Source organism: Caretta caretta, chromosome 11 (genome assembly GCF_965140235.1).
Source record: "Caretta caretta isolate rCarCar2 chromosome 11, rCarCar1.hap1, whole genome shotgun sequence".
Classification (NCBI taxonomy): Eukaryota; Metazoa; Chordata; order Testudines; family Cheloniidae; genus Caretta; species Caretta caretta.
Genome location: NC_134216.1, coordinates 81,078,879 through 81,100,338, shown reverse-complemented (window position 1 = coordinate 81,100,338; position 21,460 = coordinate 81,078,879). Strand labels below are relative to the sequence as shown.

At 53.0% G+C, this 21,460-nt stretch overlaps 1 protein-coding gene across 1 annotated transcript; it reads right to left on the bottom strand.

Annotated features, from left to right (window-relative positions):
• Window positions 1-7,240: 7,240 nt before the first annotated feature.
• On the bottom strand, window positions 7,241-19,651 carry LOC142068334 (uncharacterized). The gene is made up of 5 exons (XM_075118213.1): window positions 19,525-19,651; window positions 16,947-17,029; window positions 12,944-13,070; window positions 12,472-12,585; window positions 7,241-8,674 (listed from the first exon to the last, which is right to left on the bottom strand). Exons 2-5 carry the CDS (start codon window positions 16,968-16,970, stop codon window positions 7,740-7,742), a joined length of 1,200 nt encoding a protein of 399 aa, XP_074974314.1. The 5' UTR covers window positions 16,971-17,029; window positions 19,525-19,651; the 3' UTR covers window positions 7,241-7,739.
• Window positions 19,652-21,460: the final 1,809 nt, after the last annotated feature.

Genomic DNA, 21,460 nt, shown 5'->3' with positions numbered 1-21,460 from the left:
GCTGTGCTTGCAAATGCTGCTGCACAAGCGAATGAAGTGCTTTTAGCTTTTTTAGAGGGAGGGGCCACTGATCAATCCATACGGGCTCTAAGGATTGCCATACCAAGGGTAAGGCGGAGGGCACGGTGGGTGAGGGAGGGTTTTGGGCCATCAGATGTTAATATCGAGGGTGGTGTCTAACTTTGTAAGTAAATCACGGCCCCAAATATTGAGGTGGACAGGGAGCACAAAAGGGCGGATAGTAGCAAGGGTACGGCCTCCCGGTTTAGAGACCGTGACCCAAGACAAACTTTGGCGCCCGGGTTTACTACCCCCGATCCCCCACAATTCTTTAGAAGGAACCGTAGGCCAATTAACCGGCCACTCCAGATCACGAATCACCGTAACGTCAGCTCCAGTGTCCACCAGCCCTGTAAAAGGAACATCATCTAAGAGAAGTGTTAACTGAGGCTTCGAGGGGTGGACTGACATTGTCAGAGCAACAAGTGGAGAAGACGCGCTGTGAGACGGCGAGTGAGACAACGTCGATCCAAAGCCGCCTCCGCCCCGAGTTCGATCCTCGGCAGCTGGCACCTGATAGGGGACTAAAATCAATTGTGCAATTGACCGTCCACGCGGGAGCGACTGTGGAAGATGAGTCCACACCTGAACCTTAATAATGCCAGTGTAATCAGCATCAATGACCCCTGGAATGACAAAAAAGCCCTGTTTCCCAGCATGTGAGCGAGGGAGAACAAGACCTACAAAGCCGGCAGGGAGAGGTCCCGTCACCTGTGTAGGTATGGCACAGACCTCCCCTGGCAGCCGAAAGTCAGTGTCCTCCTGCATGATCAAATCAAGCCCTGCACTTCCAGCAGTCGCCACCCTCATAGAGTCTACGGATTCCAAGGCAGAGGAGCGATTGCCTGAGTAGGAAATACCCCCGTTTGGCCCTGGGTTCGGGGGGGACCCGTCGCGCGGTTTCCCGACCCGCTACGACACTGATTAGCCCAGTGATAACCTTTCCCACACTTGGGGCACTTCTTTGAGGGTCGGGCTGGTGCCTTAGATGAGCGGCACTCCCGCTGAAAATGACCCTCCTTACCACAGCGGTAACAACGCTTCCCCTCCTTCCCAGTTTTTCTGAGGGCGGCAGCCAGAACTCCAGCCTTGTGGGCTTGTGTGCCAATGTTCTGGCACGCCCGCAGCATGTCTGAGAGCTCTAGAATACCAGAGGCTTGTGCTGCCTGGAGAGCACGGCGGCAATCCTCGTTTGCATTTTCAACTGCCAATTTTAACAGGAGCTCGTGAGCTGCCTCAGTGTTATCCACCTGCCGGAGGATAGCCTCCTGCAATCTGTTGGTAAAATCCAAAAAGGACTCTGAGGCACCCTGACGGATACTGACAAAGCTTTTGGTAGGCTTGCCTGAATCCGGGACCTTCTTGAAAGCATGCTGGGCACAGGTGGAAATAATGGGGAAGACAGCCTGAGGGAGCTGAGACTGCATCTGAATAGTAGCAAACGGGCCCTCCCCTGCCAATTGCTCATAAATGATACCGTGCGCTGCATGTACATGAGCTTGGCGTTCTGCCATCTGCCGATACTCACTAAGCCAAATAACATACTGACTGGGTGACAACATCATGCGCAGCAGCGTTTTCCAATCCTCAGGGATTAGGGAGTACCCAGTACCTATCCCTTCAATGAGACCACGCACAAAGGTGCTAGTCAGGCCAAACTCACGAATTGCTTTCTTTACCTCTCTAACCACCGAGTATGGCAAAGTGGTCCAGGTGCCCACGGGGTTGCCCTGGTCATCATTCTGCCAGGTCACCGGGCAAACGGAGACCAGATCAGCCAGCTCCTCCGCTGTAAGATCTGATCGAGCTTTCGCTGCGTGAACCATTTGTTGCACCAGCGAAAGCTTCTGAGCAGATGCAGATGACCCTCCGGGGGGCCCCACGGGGGGAGGGTGATCACACACCAGCTCCGGTGGGGAAGGCCAGGGAGGCGGTGGTAATAGAGGCACTGGGGGCGAAGCAGGGGGGAGGGATGGCTGCAGGAGCGAACGGGGGCGGCGGGATCGGCAGCCCCTCTGTTGGTGCTGGAGAGGGCCTTTCCGAGGCGACACTCTGTGTCGCATCGCCAGGAGGGGGGATGGCTGCAGGAGCAGACGGGGGCGGCGGGATCACCAGCCTCGCGAGGGAGGGCCTGTCGGAGGCGACACGCTGTACCACATCGCGGCAGAGGTGCCAGGCATGTAAAGCCTGCACGGGCGCCCGAGGCTCTTTGTGCAATGTCTGGCCCAATCGCTCCCAGTCTGCTAGCTTAAGGCTTCCGGCTTCAGGATACCATGGGCACTTGGCACGCACCTCCTGTAGCAGGAGAGTAAGTGCTCGAGCCGGGCAGTCATGCTGAGCCTTACGCAGCAAATACTGCAGCTCATTGCGGTGTTGCACTTGCAAAGCAGAGAGGGAGCTTCCCATACTTACCACAATGAAAAATACTCACCGGGATCCGCGAAGCGGATGAGTGACGCGTCTGAAACCCTTGCCGGGCGAGGTGAGTGCTGAGGGCCCCACGTTGGGCGCCAGTTGTGGCGGTTCAGTGATGAGACAGAACACAGCTTTTTGCAAGCAAGCAGGCTGGTCAGCTGAGATGGGCCGTTCTCTGCCCCCCCGCCTTCCACCTTCTCCTTTTATTATATTTCTCCCCCTAAGCATTACACACTGCTACACAAAGGAATGTGTGACGTTAATTCATATACTTAGTTACCATCCCTTATCTACTACAATCCTGGTTCTCAGGCCTTGAGCCCAGGCTAAGAAAACCTCCCACAGTTGCTGTCCAAACAATCAAGTTCTCATGGTTCATTTCTAGCCCTTGTCCTTGGATAGAGCAATGTGTGCATTGCTTCTACGAAACAGTCAGGGTGTGCCCCGCCTGCTTCCAGGTGGACTAGCTAAACATTAACCCTTCAAATAATAATCATAAATTCAACTCACTTTAGCGGTTTTGAATGTACCTCACTACCACAGCTACACTGAAGTCCTTTGTGCGGGGGGGGTGGGGGGGTTGCAAGTGGGGGGGGGGGCGCAGGCTCTGGGAGGGAGTTTGGGTCTAGGACCAGGAGGAGGCTCCCTGCCCTCAGCAACTTATAGTCTAATAACCAGATTCCAGTATTGTCTAACCAAGTGCTTAAAACACCAAATATTACAAGGCTTGTGATAAAACCATGAGAGTTGGCAACTCAGATTTTGATACCCTTCCCCAAGCTGAACAGACACTTACTCCACTAGAAGTCCATTGACAAAGTGCCTGCCCCAATACATGCTTTCAACCTCCCTTCTCCAAAACAGACAGGGGCAGGGGGTTGGGGTGCGGGGGAGGGGGCGTGGTGCTGGATGGGGTCGGGGAGCACTCACCTCCAGCAGCTCCCCACAAGCAGCAACCCGTGCCGTGCCTGCTTTTGCTGGCGGAGGCTTGGCCAGGCAACTCTGTGAAGGTCATGAACACTGCCTCCATCTGCAGATGCCGCCTCCCGCAACTCCCATTGGCCACAGTTCCCGGCAGCCTAGCCAATGGGCTGGGAGCTATGGAGTCAGCGCTTGGGGAGCGGGGACAGAGACAGCGTGCAGAGCTGTCCGGCTGTGCCTCCGCCACTCCCACCAGTTACAGCAGCAGGGACAGGGTCAGGGAGTTGCTTGAGCTGCCAGAGATGAGCACCCCCCATGCGGCACCCCAAGCCTCCCCAAGCCCCCACCCCGAGTCTCCTCCCGGACTCAAACTCCCTCCCAGAACCCGGCTGTGCCATGCAGCCTCTCCCACCCCAGCTCCCTCCTGCCCTGAGCCCACAGACCTAAACATTTTTATGGTGGACACCTGTCTCAGTGTACAGACACATTGCTGACCCATGCACATGGACTGAGAATATAAATTGAGGGACAGTGGCATTGTGTCTTGGTCTTGCTCCCCCCCCCCCAACTCTGGAATCAACAGGAACACTGAGAACACAACAACTTCACCTACGGAGACTGGTCTAGGTGAAAGAAGGAAACCTGTGTATTATGAACTGTAACATCCAGAGGGGTGAGGAAAATTGCTGCTGTAAATACTGCCTGGTGTAATAAGGTTTAAGATTTAGATTGTGCATTTATCTTCTACTTTCTTTGGTAACGATCTCCAACCTTTTTATGCCTATCACTTATAATCACTTAAAATCTATCTTTCTGTAGCTAATAAATCTGTTTTATACTTTACCTAAAACCATGTATTTTGCTTGAAGAGCTTGGGAAACCTCAGCTTACAAAGGTTTACAAATGTTTTTGCATATCCTCTCCACATCGAGGAAGGCACGGACCACAAAATAAAATTACACCGGTCAGGCTTTTGACCAGGGCAGGACGGTACAGCTGTGATGTGCAAAGCTGGGGGGTAATTGGCTGGTGCCTTTCTCTGAGTGATTTGTGAGTGGCTTTGGGGTATTCATGCAATCTAGCTGGGTGTGTGGCTCCACATGCTGTTGTGCTAAGTAACAGCGTATGGAGGTGTTTGCTGGTTGTCACTAGCAAAGCATTGTGAGAGACAGCCCAGGCTGGAGAGTTAAGGGGGCGCAGTGATACCCTATTTCCAGGTTGCACCCCAGGGATCCCGTCACAGACTCTCCCAGCCCCTAAACCCCAAAATGGAAAGCTGTTCCTGTACAACGATGAAAGGCAAAAGGTTAGAAAAGATGACTGGAGTTATGATCAATACAAATGGATCCACAAAGAAGGTATCTTTCGCCAAAGGCGGATCCTCTGGTAAGGAAGACATGTTTTTGAAGAGTGATTGATACAGATGAAGTTATGTTTCACCGATATGGATATTAAGTTCCTGATGAATGTGTGGACAAGCTGATTGTTCATTCTTTGGGACAAGATGAAATACCTGAGCTATGTGTGCCCCGTGGAAATATGAGAAAATATCCCTTGAGAGCTCATATTCATACGCTGCCATCCGTATTCTCAGAAGCCATGGAGTGGAAACATTTAGGCCTGTCTAAAATGTACCAGTGAAAAACTGCATAATCTGATGCTTCACCTGCCCATAAGAGAGTGACACTAGGCAGCTAAAAAATAAACTAATGTATGTGTAACCCTTCTGCCATGTGCAGTCAGCAGCAACCAGGCCAATTCAATATCTAGAGGTTCCCTTTCAACAACAGAACACAGAACAGGCTCAAGCCCCCATCCAGTAACTGGGAAAATTACACACTATCTCTGGGCACCTCTTAGAGGCAATCCTTCCCCTCTCACAAGCACAGAGTCTCAGTGTAGAAAAGAAACTTTTACTGAAAGGAGGGAAGTCACTTGACATTAATCAGGGAAAATGCTGCAAACAGGATTCATACTCATGAAATTGTGAGCAGGACGCTGACCCCAGAGTCCATGGAGCAGAGTCTTCTGCCTCAGGTTCTTGAGTTCTACAACCAAAAGTTCCTTTACCATGCCCCCCTCTACTCCCTCACCACACCCTACTCACAGTGGTTGTCCTTGGTCAGTGAGGACCCAGAGTGAAGAAGTGCATCTGTGTGAGGTCATCTCCCACCTGGGGGTGTGGGGAGAAGGCACCTTGCTTGCGCTGCCCTCTGAGCACTTGCTCTGGCTGGCCGCCCCGCCAGTTGCCGTTCCACTCCACTGGCCACTCTACCAGCTGCTGCACTGCACACTGTCACCTTCTGCTGCCACTTGCTTCTCTACTGTGACCTCTCCAAGTCAGCCTCTTGAAGTTCCCCCCACCCCCAGCTATTAGTGACTTTCAGCTCTCAGTGATTATCAGCTCTTGAGGGGGGGAACTTCACTGCTGAAGCATGCTGGGCAGAAATGCTGTCCCACAACCAGTGATTTCAGCTTTAGTGAGCACTTAAAAAAATGGAGCCCTACTTAGCTCTATTTTTGAACCGTGGGGAGAGGCAGGTTAAACCATGCCTGGGACTCAGAGAGAGAGCCAACACCTTCTGGCAGGGACACCTGTCCCCACCCCCTCTTATTTTCACAGGGGTCCAGCCTTCGAGCCTCTGGTTTAGCAAGTTCATTTCAGTTGAGGGTGCCCCCCTCAATCCAGACAGGCTAAGCAAAGATGCTGACTTTTACTTCCCCCACACCCAGGTGCTCCACCTTCTCTCTGCACTGAGGGCCCATCTCCTAGGGCCCTGCCTTCACTCTGCCTGTTCCCATCCCCACAAGGCCCCCACTGGCTGCTCACTGGTCTCCACCCTCCCCCAAGCTGCCGATGGCAGTGCCACTTATCAGCTGTTTGGCATTGCCCCCAATTAGCTGCTGGGAGGGGGGAGCTTGAGCTTAGCTTGGCCCCTGTCCCCGGCTGCTGAGCCTGGGCAGGAAACGGGTCGCTGCTGCCTCCCAGCCAGGCTCTCTCAGGCAGAAGTGGCTCCATCCTCGTTCCCACCCAGCTTGCAGGGAGAGTGGCCAAATGTGCGGTGGGGAGGCGCTGTGAGAGAAGGAAAGAGAGTAAACTCCCTTCCCCTCAGGTAATGTCAGGCAGGAAGAGAGCTGTGGCCCGAGGCTGCATGCAGGGTGGGGCGGGGGGTGGCACTGTGCAGGGGAGACACATGGGGTGGTCACGTGTCCTCCTCCCCTTTAGATTGTGCCCCGCCCCGTCTAGGGAGGCACTAGCTGTCTATGCAGCCAGGGGACCTATCTCAGGCTTCTGCTCCGCAGCCATTACATTTCTGTGTGGAGTATTTCCAGGCTGCAAAGCTCCCTGCCTTCCCTGTGTTATTCCCAGCTCAGACAGTCTGCCCCAGGGCACCTGCTTGCTGTCTCTTCAGAGACTGAAAACAGTGTCTCTTCAGAGACTGAAAACAGTGACTGTCAGCAGTTACGTGTCACCACACAGTTCCTGCTATACAACCCTATTTTAGTCTTCACGTAAAAGAACTCCAGAGAAAACATACTGAAAACAATGAACGAGCCTTCATGCATGCTCATAAGCTTACCAGAGTACACCTGAACCCTTGTGGAGGGGAAGGCAAGACCCAAAGATCAAGCTCAGAGGCCAGTAGAGCTGCAAGAGCAAAGATATAGATGTACCTGCATTCCCACTTCTAAGGCTGGATGGGCTGGGACATCAGTGAAAGGGCTGAACATGGGGGAATGAGTGATTCCTGCTGAGGCAAACAACTCGCCCAGTCTGGGACACTTGGCCTCTCCCCCTCCCAGAGCTCAAGAACCAATGAAATTCCCAGGCTGCTCAGGAAAATGGGATTTGCCAGAAAAGTTTTATTTGCATCTTATTTGGGGATAAAAAACACATAATTAATAGTGAGAAAATAATTCAATGAGCCATAAAGACTCCACAGACATCCGAATTTCCAGAAATTTCAGACCTCTCCTCATCTCCACCATGCAGAAACAGGGAGAAAATGCCTCCCAGGGCGGCAATTTCCAGAATAATCCCAGAGTGCAACAATGTGAACTGAGCCCCTGGCTGAAAACAGGAAACCCAGCTGAACCCTTTGGCTCGGTAAAAGTCTCCCTGGGACACAGAGCGCCGGGAAGGAATGGGAGAAGGTCAGAGAATAATGCAATACTGTAATAATAATGTCAAGCTCCCGGTGCCTCCATCTTCCTGAGACACCCAGCACACACGTCAACAGTGGTGCCACTTGGCTCCCTAGGGCATTGGGCAACTGTTTATTATCCCCCCGTTCCTCCGATCGCTACAGAAACAGAGAGAGGAGGAGGGGAAATGGCCGGCACTAGTCTATGTGGAGTTTCATGTGGAATATTAAGGAAGTCTTGGTCTTGTACCTTTCCTCACAGACAGAACACTGATAGGGGCACTCTCCCGTGTGCCTTCTCCGATGGACATTGAAACCAGATTTTTGTCTGAAGCTTTTCCCACAGTCGGGGCAGATATAGGGTCTCTCTCCTGTGTGGATTCTCCGATGGTCAGTAAGGTGATGACTCTGAGTGAAGCTTTGTCCACAGTCGGGGCAGCTATAGGGTTTTTCTCCCGTGTGGACTCTCAGGTGTATAATCAGGTCTGAGGTACAAGCAAAGCTTTCTCCACACTCTGGGCATCCATAGGGTCTCTCGCCCGTGTGAATCCTTTGATGTCGAGTTACATGTGCACTCTGAGTGAAGGTTTGTCCACAGTCAGGGCATTTATGGCATTTCTCTCCTGTGTGGATTCTCTGATGTACAATAAGGCCTGATCTCTGACTGAAGCATTTCCCACAGTCAGGGCACTTATGGGGTCTCTCTCCTGTGTGGGTTCGCTGATGTCTAATAAGGTTTGATTGGTCATTGAATTGTTTCCCACACTCAGGGCAGTTATAGGGGGTCTCTCCTGTGTGAGATCTCTGATGTCTAATAAGGTGTGATCCAGAACTGAAGCATTTCCTGCACTCAGCACATTCAAACCGCTTCTCCTTAGTGCAGGTTCTCGCCTGGATCGTGGCCACAGTGGGATCTTCCAAACGTCCCCCTCGGTGAGTGGATTCATCCAATGTCTTCCCTGGGGGGTTTCCCTGCTGCTTCTCTGGCCTGCACTGAGTTTCTCTGGCCTGCCCAGGACTCTGTGAATCATCCCCTTCACACTTTCCAGGCAATGTGCCCTTTGGTTCCATTCGCTCAGGACCTGTGGGACAAGGATTCTCTTCATTGCTCTCACTCACAGTCTCATCGCCTGCTGGGACAGAGAGAGAATCCGGACAGGAGTCAGTCCCTGTGCTGGGGGAACGTGAGGTCAGAAAAGGAGAACAGGAAAGTGGGGAAACAAACCAAAATAATTGCTGGGAACAATGACAAATCAGGAGTTGAATCCTGCCCCCTCCCACCCAAAACCTTTCCATGAAGAAAGAGAGAAGGGGAAAATCAGCTACCTACATGCACTGTATTTGATGTTTTCAAAATGTTGCACATGTCTGTTCCATTTCATGTCTATTCCAATTTATGGGTGTGAATGCTGAATGCACTGTAATTGGAGAGTTTCTGTAGTGGTACCCACTGGGGTGGCACATGCGCCATACATGCCCTCATGCATCCAGGTGAGGACATGAAGGACAGAGCTCCCCCTGCACCATCTCAGTTCATTTGCACCATAGAATCATAGAATATCAGGGTTGGAAGGGACCTCAGGAGGTCATCTAGTCCAACCCTCTGCTCAAAGCAGGACCAATCCCTAATTTTTGCTCCAGATCCCTAAATGGCCCCCTCAAGGATTGAGCTCACAACCCTGGGTTTAGCAGGCCAATGCTCAAACCACTGAGCTATCCCTCCCACCAGCATCCTGTCGTAATGGACTCTGAAGGAGAAGGGAGCAGGGCCAGTGCTGGAATAGATATGTGCAAGATGCCGTGGAAAACAACCAGTACAGGTATGTAGTTTTTTTTCTTTGAGTGATTCTGGGTGCCTAGTCCACTTCAGGTGACTCCCAAACAGTGTTCTATGGAGAAGGGTTTGAAGTCTAGCTGCTCTGTAATTGCTTTTCAGAATTTCCAAAGCTAGCACAGTCTCTGGAAGTGGCTGAAGGGGCACCGTGCTTGGGAACAGTGTGAATTGAAGACCAGGTTGCTGTCCTGCAGTTATCTGGGATTGAAATATCCTGTAGGAAAGCTGCCGAGGCTCTCACACAAGGTGCTGTCAGCTTGGAAGGAGGTTTTAACTTTGCAAGATCATAACTTGTAGTGAATGAGAGGTGATCCTCCCAGAAATTCACCGTATGGGAACCTCCTGTCCTCTCATTCTCTCCATACAGGAAACAAAGAATTGTGGCAAAGACTGAAACTGTTTTGTCCTGTCCAGATAAAATGCAAGGGCCAGCAGACATCCAGCAAATGTTTCTCCTCAACCTTACGTGAACATGGTTTGGGGGAAAAGGGAGGGAAAAAGATGGTTTGATTGAGATGGAAATCGGTAACCGCCTTTGATGAAGAACTGTGGATGAAGCCTTAAAGCAACTTTATTCTTATAAAAAGAGTACACCAAGGGGTGGGGGGAGTGATATGAAATTCATGCTTGTGGTTTCCAAACCCTTCTAGTAGAAGTAACTGCCACTGGAAAGGTGATCTTAGCTGATAAATCAGGCAGGCCACTGGTCTGGTATTGAACCAGATAGCCCTGCTTTTCTAGAGCACTTCCCCATCCGGTACTCAGACAAAACTGGTTTTGTCCCGTATCAGACAGGAGATGCCATACTGAAAAGCGCATCGCTCTACCCCTGACAGTGTGTCCTTGCATGCTGGTGAGTGTGGGGTGGCGTGTTCTTAAAAATTCCACCCCCCACGTGCAGTGAGCTCACACACACCATGCATGAGAAGTCACACTGGTGGGGTGGGATCATGTCAGCAAGAACAGGCTCATGACATTCTGGGAAGTACCAGAATGTCCTGTTTTCCGGGACTGCATGAGTGGCCACCCATGATTTTGTGGGTGTTGGTCCTGCTTTGAGCAGGGGGTTGGACTTGATGACCTCCTGAGGTCTCTTCCAACCCTGATATTCTATGATTCTATGATTCTAAGTACTGAAGAGGACAAAAGCCATAGGCTCAAAGGGAGATCCTGGGGAGGAGACAATACTAATCTCTAATCTCAGGGTTGTTGGCACCGTAACTTGAGAAAAAAGACTAGTTATTTCTTTCACAAATCTTATTGGCAGAGTGTGTCTTCACTGCACAATTAGCCTGAGTTATAAGGTGAGTCTTACCCCTTACTCAACTCCCGCCCACACAAAACTCTCTTAAAAAACAGTCTGGAGAAGCCAGCCCAGAGGTTGGAGGGATGCTGCATAGGCTCTAGTACAGCTATTGCATGCACTCATATGACACGGGGTTTATCGGCAACATCATTGAGATCTATGTCTAGATCTACCGTTGTGGTATCTCCACTGAATGCTCTATTTTGTCACCAAAAAATGTAATGGAGAGAATCTAGATCTCCCTCTCTAGAACAAGAAGTATAGGGTTCTTCTTCTGAATCTGATAATGAATATGGGCAGTCGGTGGCCATCGGTGGTGTGATACTAGGAGGACTCACCAGAGTACAGCCTCTGGATCTGTGCCTCTTGGCGGTAGGTTTTAATGTTGGTACTGATGGCTTGAGTCATATAGGAACAATCTGTGTAGAAGAAACCGGTACTGGAGGCTTTGAAGAGGCCGAGAATGCCATGGCTGATGGTATTGGTCCTACACATGTTCTAGCCAGTGATGAGGGCATCTCCAACTGTAATAAAGGCTGTCCCTATGAGTAGTCAGAGTTGGACCTTGTTGCACCAAAGGGGAATCCTGCACCCACAGACAGAGCAAATCTCATGACATTGCATGAGCATCAGGTGTCGTGGGTCACAATAATGTTTCTGGCAGTACTGAAGTTGATGCCTTTATCACATTGTCAGAGCCATTCTCAAGGAAACATGCTCTGGTCCTGGAGTCAATGGCTGGATTTCCTGCTCTGATTGACTGTCAGCACTGGGCAACAGCTAATCTCTACCTGCTCTCTAACCTTGTTACCTGAGAGTTCCCATGGGGACTCTGCTGAGGCTTTTCAGCTCCCAGGGTCCAGTTCTGAAGAAGAAAAGCTCTTTGATTTATAAGTGAAGTCTTGCTGTGAGACTGACTTACAGCTCTTACAGGATATGGTGAGATAAGGGGAACAAAGATCCATAGGAAAACTCCTGGCCTAGGACAAAGTACTGGACTCCAGATGACTGAGGTCTGAGAAGAGATGTACAGCACACTCCACCTTATGTCCCTATATTTTTGTGTTCTTTTCTTGAAAGATCTACAAATAGAGCATTTGTCTCTAATGTGCCCCTCACCGAGTGTGAGGGTTGTTCAGTGGATTAGACACCCTGCAAGTGAGACAGTGCTGAATTCTAGGAGACTTTGACATAACCAAGCCCCTAGGTACCAGGTAATAGAGCCACAGAGAAAAACAAGAAAAAACAACTTTATAAAATAAGAAAGAACCAAATCTCTAGTGGGAAAAACATGGGTGCACAATAAGTTACTAGAACTATTTACAGAAAAAAGTCTCCTCGGAAGAAAGAAGGAAACCCGTGAACAACAGCCGATGGAGAGCTCTGACCACCAGCCACTGCAGGTGAGAAGGAGCTGTCTGGGTGCTGGGTGTCTCCACCTTTTATTCCTTTGCCTGAATACATGAAGACATGCATGGCAAACTGACAGGAACCACCAGGGAAAACTCTCTGGCTATAGGTCACTCAGCTCTCACACACCTGGAAGGAGAACAGCCAATTTTGCCTCAACATCCCATCTGAACACTCAGGGGGCAGGGAGCTACTGTCAGGAGTCTGTCAGAGTGAGTGGAAAGCCATGAATTACGTCTGCCAGCAGGACACGACACATGCCAGGCACAGTCCTGACCTGGGGGCATTAGAATCGGAGGAGCTCAGAGGGCCTGCGTGGGAATCCCAGCACTGTAAGTCAATGACGGACGGTTTCCACATGCGTTTAACCAATTTCTCACCTCTGGGGATGTTTCTCAGGATCTCTCTAACCTGGGACCCCTGGACATTGGACACCCATGGCTCTTCCCCTCGGTCCAGCTGGGAGATCATGCTGGGCTTGGGAATTGGAAAACCTGCCCCGGGAAAAGAAATGAAGCGAGAGCTGAGTTTTACCGTTGTTCTCAGACAGCTATTTCCAGTGTGCTGGGTGGATGGGTGCCCTTGTATAAACCAAAGGGATGGGAAGTGTTCCTGGAGAGCCTTTGGGGAGGGCAGAAAGGGATTCTGGGATCTCCACTCACTGGGGGATTTTATGACTCTGGTACAGCATCACTGTGCAAACTCTTTACACCTTCCTAACCCTACTGAGCCTGGGACTATGGGACTGATTCCCCTGAAATCTAAGGGATCAGGGAAGAACCCTGGGGAGAAGCCGACCTGGGCACATCAAAGATGCCCAGTTTCTAACACCAAGGGGACAGGAATCCTTACCCAGCGAGGTCACATTCCTGTAATTCTCCTGCATGACGTCCCTGTAGAGGACTCTCTGACCCGGGTCCAGCAAGGCCCATTCCCCCTGGGTGAAATATACAGCCACTTCCTCAAAGGTCACCGGCATCTGTATCAATAACAAGCATCCCCCACTTACAACCTGCTGTCCCAGCCACAGCCCACCCCGCCCCAGCTCAGTCGCAGAAAGAGCTGGGAACATTCATAGAGAGCAGGAACAGTACTTGGGGATGATGGGTAGGGGGCTAATTTCTGAAAGATTAGCTTAAAAACATGCTGTTACAGTGGTGAAACCATGACTCCAGTAATTTTATCGTGGGTATCACAATATTTATCTGTGAATTGACATGTGTGGTCTCAGCATTCCTGGCAGTGAAATCGCACATGTTCAACATGGCTGGCCTCTGCCATTGCTTTTGTGATAGTGGAGAGCCTGATGCCAAGATGCCCTTACTCAAGATGTCTGCCATTTCCCCACCATTTGACATGTGGAAGAGAGGCTTCCCCTAGCGAAGGTGGCCACCAGCTACCATTGTTTTCACGGAGGCTGAAGCCAGGCTCTCCTGGGGGGACGTGGCTGGGGCTCTGGAGTTGGCAGACTGAGTACAGAGCTAGAGGCGGGAAGAGGAAGAAACAAGTGGACGGCGTGTGTGTGTGGGGTGAGCTGGCAGACTGGGAAGGTCACAGGGGACGTGTGTGTGGCGGGGCGGGATGCAGAGGAGGGCATATATTTGGGGTGGCAAACTGAGGAGGGATGAGGGGGACTACAGGGAGTCAGTTGGCAGGGGAAGGAGGATTTGTGAAAAATAGAAAGAAAAGGGATGTGTGTGGGGAGGAGCTTAACCAGGAAGACTGCAGGGTCATTGGGGTGGGGGCAGGCTGAGGGGGTACAGATGGATGCGTGTTGGGGTAGGTGTGACCAAGTGGAAATTTTCTTTAATATTTTCTGTGATTCCTACGTGCATGTCTCAGTTTTCCTCTCTACCTTGCATAGCTACCCAGTGGGTGCAGGAGGGTTAACACCTCTTCTGGAGCAGCACAGAAGACATGCAGGGGGCCGGGAGTGTGGGGGGTGTGGTCATCTTGCTGTCTGGGGTGGAATGACTGGGCCATTAAAGGGCTTGCTGGAAACCAACCCCCAGATCAATGGAGAATCTGAAAAGACAGCGGGAGCCCCAGTGGCTGGGACACACCCCTGGCAACCAACGACCCAGAGGAAGGAGATTCTCCCCCAACCTCCCCCATGGCTGGACTGGGAAGATGAGCTGAGGCCCCAACTGGAAAACAAAGGGGAAAGGTGCCAGGTGGCAGGGTTAGGTGCTGCCTTCTGGAGAGACATGGAGCTCTCGCTTTGGACTGACAGAATCTGTCTACACAGCAAAGAGAAACCCGCTGCTGGCCTGTCCCAGCTGACTTGGGCTCATGAGGCGCTGGCTGAGGGGCTGTTTCATTGCTGTGTAGACTTCCAGGATTGGGCTGGAGCCCCAGCTCTGGGACCCTCCCACCTCACAGGGTCCTACAGCCTCGGCTCCAGCCCAGATGTCTACACAGCAATGGAACAGCCCCACAGCCTAAGCCCCATAGCCCGAGTCAGCTGGCACAGGCCAGCTGCGGGTGTCTAGTTGCTATGTAGACACATCCAAAGAGACAGAGCCGGTAATGGAATCCATCACAGCTTGGCTGGCTGATTGCACTGGCCTGGCCAGGACGGGCTATGGCTAAACCTTAACCATAGCTTCTCTCTGCTAATCTCAGGGCTTCCCCATGCTGGGTCCCGGCTCAGTAGTAAACCCTGCTCTGTTTGGAAAGGGCTGCCAGATGTCACTGCAAATCCTGGCTGAGATAAACTGGTCCTTGCAGAGCAGACAGGTCTCTGCCCAGACCCTGGCTCAGCGGGACTCGCTGGGCAGAGCTCACGGCATGAAGCAGCAAGGCTGGAGCCCAGACCCTCGTTCTTGGTGGCGGTGAGGCCGTTATAGAAGAGTGGGACCACTTGGGGGTCTGGCCAACTGAAGGGAATCCTCCAAGGAGCTTTTTAAAAGCTGGGGGGGTAGCATGGATCTTGTGGATCTGCGACAGCCACTAGGAGGCAGACCAAGTTGTGTGCAGGGCGGTGAAGGCAGGAGGTAGGCCAAAGATCGGACAGGAAGTGTGAGCGTGGGCAGGAGGCAGATGAAGGAGGTCACAGGGGATGTGTTTGGGAAGGGGTGGGAGCAGACTGAGGGCTGGACAGGAGGATGCATGGGGGGTAAGTGGGAGGTGGGGAGGCAGACTGACCCTTAAGGGCACACAGGGATTCATGTGTTGTGGGGAACTGGCAGGAGGTAGCTGGAAGAGGCCCCGGGAGGAGGGGAGGATAAGCAGCAGTGGATGGGATACGGGAGGCAGAATGAAGAGGATGCAGGGGGGTTACTTGTGGCAGGGAGGTGGGTAACCAGCTGAGGAAGGTGCTGCAGGTGTGGAGGTTCAGGGAATAGGCAGCAGACTTGTTACCCCAAAATAGGTTTTGGGTGCCCCTAGGTAATGACGTGCCTGTTGCTCCCTTAATCTGTCCTCCCCAAGGTATAAATTCCCAGGGTTGTTAAGGCAAATACTAAAGGACACAATATAACCTTCAGATAAAGTAATTGACACAGGCAGTATTCTTTCCTAAACAACAGTGTCCTTTTATTAAAGTAACAATGCCTCCTACAATCTAATCTAGAAATAGGAATCAAACAAATCCCTTACTGCAAATTACAAAGCATTGAAACTGCAACACCATACAGTTTAAATGATTCTAAGGAAAGCACTTTGCTAGAAATGGCCAGTTTGTAACAAATTGCTGACAGCATTTCTTAAATTGCTTTCAAGTTTGCATAGTTAGCTTGCAATCGGTAACACAAATGTATGCATTCTTATAAACTCAAAGACACAAATCCTATATACTATCCTACACTATGTCTATTCTCTACTATAATTAAAAGAATAGCAGGCTTACTTTATAAGTCCATTGGTATCCCTTTAAATCGCTCTTATAAATGCTTTGGTATTTTTCTTTAATCGCTATTGCTTTTCAGTTCCTGGTCAGTCAATTTTGCTCCGCTCTGTTTTTCTTTCTCTCTCTCTGAAGCACCTTTTTAATATGTTTCCAGTAGCTCTTCTCCGGCTTCCCTGCCTGTCCCACTTTTCCTGATCGACTCTCTCTTTTTTTCTAATCCAAACCCTTCTGCATGCTGGCTCTCATCTAGTATACCTTTCTAGTCTTGGAAGCAATTACTTCATTTGCAGATGCTCAGTATTCACCACTACCTCAGAGCTAAAAGAAAGAGGAGTACTTGTGGCACCTTAGAGACTAAAATTTATTTGGGCACAAGCTTTCACGGGCTAAAACCCACTTCATCAGATGCATGCAGTAGAAAATACTGTAGGAAGATATATATGTTCAGAGAACAAGAAAAGATGGGGGTTAACAAGACTAATCAATTAAGGTGGGCTATTATCAGCAGGAGAAAAAAAAACTTTTGTAGTGATAATCAAGATGGCCCATTTCAAACAGTTGACAAGAAGGTGTCAATAACAGTAGGTGAAAAATTAGCATGGGGAAATAGTTTTTAGTTTGTGTAATGACCCATCCACTCCCAGTCTTTATTCAAGCCTAATTTAATGGTATCCAGTTTGCAAATTAATTCCAGTGCTGCAGTTTCTCGTTGGAGTCTGGTTTTGATGTTTTTTTGTTGAAGAATTGCGACTTTTAGGTCTGCAATTGAGTGTCCAGGGAGACTGAAGTGTTCTCCTACTGGTTTTTGAATGTTATAATTCTTGACGTCTGATTTGTGTCCATTTATTCTTTTGTGTAGAGACTGTCCGGTTTGGCCAATGTACATGGCCCCTCTGCCATGACCAGTAAATGGTCTCCCCAACTTCTGCATGTCCTGCTCCCTCCCCTTTCCACTGCACAGTCAGGCAAAAGCCCTGCTTCCACAACCCCTTGACAATCCCCTACCTGAGCTGGCTTCACGGAATCCATTTCCCGTCCCTTGGGAAAAGGTGACAATCCGGAGTGAATCCTGGTTGTTACTCTGCAGCCTGTTAGGGTGAAAAGGGCATTGAAGAGGTCTCAGAATGGGCTTCAGTTCACTCCCTGATTCCACTGCCCAGGCCCTACACACTTCATAGAATCATAGAATATCAGGGTTGGAAGGGACCTCAGGAGGTCATCTAGTCCAACCCCCTGCTCAAAGCAGGACCAATCCCCAATTTTTGCCCCAGTTCCCTAAATGGCCCCCTCAAGGATTGAACTCACAACCCTGGCTTTAGCAGGCCAATGCTCAAACCACTGAGCTATCCCTCCCCCCCGCTCAAGGGTGTGACAAATCACCCCCGAGCGCAGCAAGTTTCAGTGCAGTAACTTGCCAGTGTAGACAGGCTCCTAGTGCTGGAAGCTACGCCCCTCGTGGAGGTGGTTTTCCTACAGCGCTGGCGCCGCGACCACATTATAGCATTAAAACGCTGCCGCTGTCAGTGTAGACAAAGCCAGACACTTAGACTCTTCACGCTGGGAAAACCCTCACTCTTTTCAATTGCACTGGTGACCGGGATCATCCTGTGAACTTGCTCCCACCATCATTTTCCAAAAAGAAAAGGAGTACTTGTGGCACCTTAGAGACTAACCAATTTATTTGAGCATGAGCTTTCGTGAGCTACAGCTCACTAACACGGCTGTTACTCAGAAACCCATCATTTTCCAGGCATTCCCCTCCTGCCCATCCCCCAGGTGAACGTGCAGATGGCATCTGTGGCACAAAATCAGCTTTATGCACATGGAAACCTCGCAGGGGATTGCCACATTTTGGGGGGCCATGAGTGTCTATTTTGCCTCTGATTTCCTGGTTTCTATGGGAAGCCACTAAACCAACACTCCCGCCCTGCCCCTCAGGGGCAGTCAATAGGTGGACCACGGACCACATCTGGACCCACCAGAAGCTTTTGAATGGATCGCAAAATCTTTCTATTTCCTTATTATTGTCGCTATTGTTATTGCGGTGTGAAAAATGTTTGGGGTCTGGCAGGGTCTGTGGAGAAGAGGGGGCGGGGCAGGGTCTGTGGGAGGCAGTCTCTCCGCATGGGGGCGGGGTCTGTGGGAGAAAGGGGGTGGGGCAGGGTCTGTGGGAGGCGGTCTCCCCCCATGGGGGCGGGGTCTGTGGGGGAGTCTCCTCAGGTGGGGGGCAGGGCAGGGTCTGTGGGAGGGAGTCTTTGCCCCACAGGAGGGGCAGGGGGCGGGGTCTGTGGAGAAGAGGGGGCGGGGCAGGGTCTGCGGGAGGCGGTCTCTCCTCATGGGAGGGGCAGGGGGTGGGGTCTGTGGGGAAGAGGGGGCGGGGCAGGGTCTGTGTGAGGTGGTCTCTTCCCCATGGGTGGGGAGAGGGGGCGGGACAGGGTCTGTGTGAGGCGGTCTCTCCCCATGGGGGCGGGGTCTGTGGGGGAGTCTCCTCAGGTGGGGGGCGGGGCAAGGTCTGTATGAGGTGGTCTCTCCTCATGGGAGGGGCAGGGGGCGGGGTCTGTGGGGGAGAGGGGGCGGGGCAGGGTCTGTGGGAGGGAGTCTCTCCCTGTGGGCGGGGCAGGGGGCGGGCTCTGTGGGGGAGGGGGCGGGGCAGGATCTGTGTGAGGCGGTCTCTCTCCCTGTGGGAGGGGCAGGGGGCGGGCTCTGTGGGGGAGAGGGGGCGGGGCAGGGTCTGTGGGAGGCGGTCTCCCCCCATGGGGGCGGGGTCTGTGGGGGAGTCTCCTCAGGCGGGGGGGCAGGGCAGGGTCTGTGTGAGGCGGTCTCTCCTCATGGGAGGGGCAGGGGGCGGGGTCTGTGGGGGAGAGGGGGCGGGGCAGGGTCTGTGGGAGGCAGTCTCTCCCCATGGGGGCGGGGTCTGTGGGGGAGTCTCCTCAGGCGGGGGGGCAGGGCAGGGTCTGTGTGAGGCAGTCTCTCCTTGTTGGATGGGCAGGGGGCGGGCTCTGTGGGGGAGAGGGGGCGGGGCAGGGTCTGTGGGAGGGGCGGGGTCTGTGGGGGAGAGGGAGCGGGGCAGGGTCTGCGGGAGGCGGTCTCTCCCCATGGGGGCGGGGTCTGTGGGGGAGTCTCCTCAGGCGGGGGGGCAGGGCAGGGTCTGTGTGAGGCGGTCTCTCCTTGTTGGATGGGCAGGGGGCGGGCTCTGTGGGGGAGTGGGGGCGGGGCAGGGTCTGTGGGAGGGAGTCTCTCCCTGTGGGAGGGGCAGGGGGCGGGGTCTGTGGGAGAGGGGGCGTGGCAGGGTCTGTGTGAGGCGGTCTCTCCCTGTGGGAGGGGTGGACGGCGGGCTCTGTGTGGGAGAGTGGGGGCGGGGCAGGGTCTGCGGGAGGCGGTCTCTCCCCATGGGGGGCGGGGTCTGTGGGGGAGTCTCCTCAGGAGGGGGCGGGGCAGGGTCTGTGGGAGGCGGTCTCTCCCTGTGGGAGGGGCAGGGGGCGGGCTCTGTGGGGGAGTCTCCTCGGGCGGGGGCGCGGGGCGGGGTCTGTGAGGGAGGCTCTCAGGCAGGTGAGTGGGAGGTGGGGGGAAGGGCCGCACTCACCGGTCCGCAACGGCTGCGCGCCGCGCGCCGCCAGGCCGAGCCCCGCCCTCCAGCCCGTTCGCCGCCTGACCCAGGCTTGACAAGCGGAGCGCCGAGCTGCTCGGCCCGCCGGCCGACGTCTCTGGCTGCCGCTTGCAGCCCTGAAGGCTCTGTCTCAGCCCACGCTGCGCCCCCTAGTGGTGAACACGCCCGCTGCAGGGCGGGGGGCGCAGACACGAGGCCCCTGGGTGTCTCCCCCGCTCAGTTCCCACCTGCCCGGGGCGGGCTCTGCGGGGGGGGGTTCATGGTTCAGGCGGAGGAAATGCAGCCAAAGGGCTTGGAGGGGGGCAGGATCGGGCTCCAGCGGGCTCCCCCCCCCGTGCGGGGGCGCAGACAATGGGCAAGGCAGGGGCGCCCCCTCAGTGGGGGAGCAACTTTAACCGGGATCCCTTTTATCCCCCCCCGCCCCGCCCCGCACAGCATGCAACATACAAGTCTGCTGAGTACTTTGCAAAAGAAGGAGGACGTTTCCATGGCAGCTCCGCTCAGCGCTCCCAGGGGCGCCAGCCTCCAGGAATCAAGGTTCATCTTTAATTAAAGATCGTGTCGTGTGATGGGCCCCCCAGGAATACCCCATCCCAAGCTGGCCGCCCTAGCAGAGGCAGAACCAGTGAAGGGACTGAGCGCAGACGTTTAGGGACTCATTACCGGCACGTTTCCCAGTGTGGACTTTTAAAGGGGTTTGGGTTCCCAGGTCGGCGTCCAGTTTCAGCTGGAACTCCTGGTCAAAAAGTGACCCTGGCAGCTCCGGCCTTTAGTCGGCAACACAGCAGGGCTAAGCCAGGCTCTGTGCCTGCGTTGGGCATTACCCCTCCAGCTCCTACGTGCAGGGACAGCCAGGGGGCTCGGCATGCTGCCCCTGCCCAAGTGTTGGTTCTGCAGCTCCCATTGGCTGGGAACAGTGGCCAATGGGTGGTGCCTGTTGACTGGGCACCGTGCAGAGTCACCTGGCCACACATCCACCTGGGAGCTGGAGGGGTGACATGCGTCTGCTTCCGGAAGTTGCTTGAGGTAAGCACCTCTGGGAGCCTGCACCCCTCACCATCTCCCACGCCCCATCCCCCTGCCCCAGCCCCTAGCCCCCTCCCACACTTCAAACCCCTCAGCCCCAGCCCGGAGCCCCCTCTTCCACCCCAAATCCCTCATCCCCATACCCACACCAGAGTCCGCACTCCCAGCCGGAGCCTTCACCTCCTCCCGCAACTCAATCCCCTGTCCTGCCCAGCACGGTGCAAATGAGCGAGTGAGTTCAATCACTCTGGAAAGTCCTGCTCGGGGCGACTGGTCCCTGGAAAGATCTGCCATTGCAACCACATGCCATGTTTTCTCAAAAGCTCAAAATAGGAGAAGACAGGGACTACTTCTAGCCTCCATCAGCATCTATTATGAGCCTATGTAGTTTCTTAAAAACAGCTAGTGGCCTACCCAGCATCTCTGCTCTCACCCTACACATACCGTCTCAACACGCCAGAAATGTAATTATCCCATGACAGGTGGTTGCATCCTTGCCTCAGGTAAGAAAATTAGGGAGGAAGCCAATGTGTTAAAGGTCATGGCTTGTCTTAGTTTCTTTTCACCTAGGGACATAGGACTGGAAGGGACCTTCTGGGTGACAGAGTTCAGTCTGTGCCATCGCAAAGAACCCCATATATAATCTCGTTCGCAAACTTTTCACAATCCCTCCTTGAATAGGTTGTTTCCCCCGGCTCCCCCCCACCCCATCCGATTCCAGTTGGGAGGCTGTTCCAGAAACTCACTCCTTTGATGGTTAGAATTGAAACCTCCTCCTTATTTCCAGCTTCAGTGTATTTATTGCCAGTTTATACCCTATACCCCTAGAAGGAAAGACCTGCATTGCCATCTTATCTTCATCAGTTCCCTCTAGAACAAAACACTG

What these genes read in the sequence shown, in the direction of transcription:
- LOC142068334 (XM_075118213.1), bottom strand. Translation starts at nt 16,970, where the DNA reads ATGGATTCCGTGAAGCCAGCTCAG. An exon ending in CAGGAATGTGACCTCGCTGG is followed by an intron (nt 12,586 to 12,943) that starts GTAAGGATTCCT and finishes TTCCCGGGGCAG; the next exon opens with GTTTTCCAATTCCCAAGCCC. An exon ending in CCTGAGAAACATCCCCAGAG is followed by an intron (nt 8,675 to 12,471) that starts GTGAGAAATTGG and finishes TCTCTGTCCCAG; the next exon opens with CAGGCGATGAGACTGTGAGT.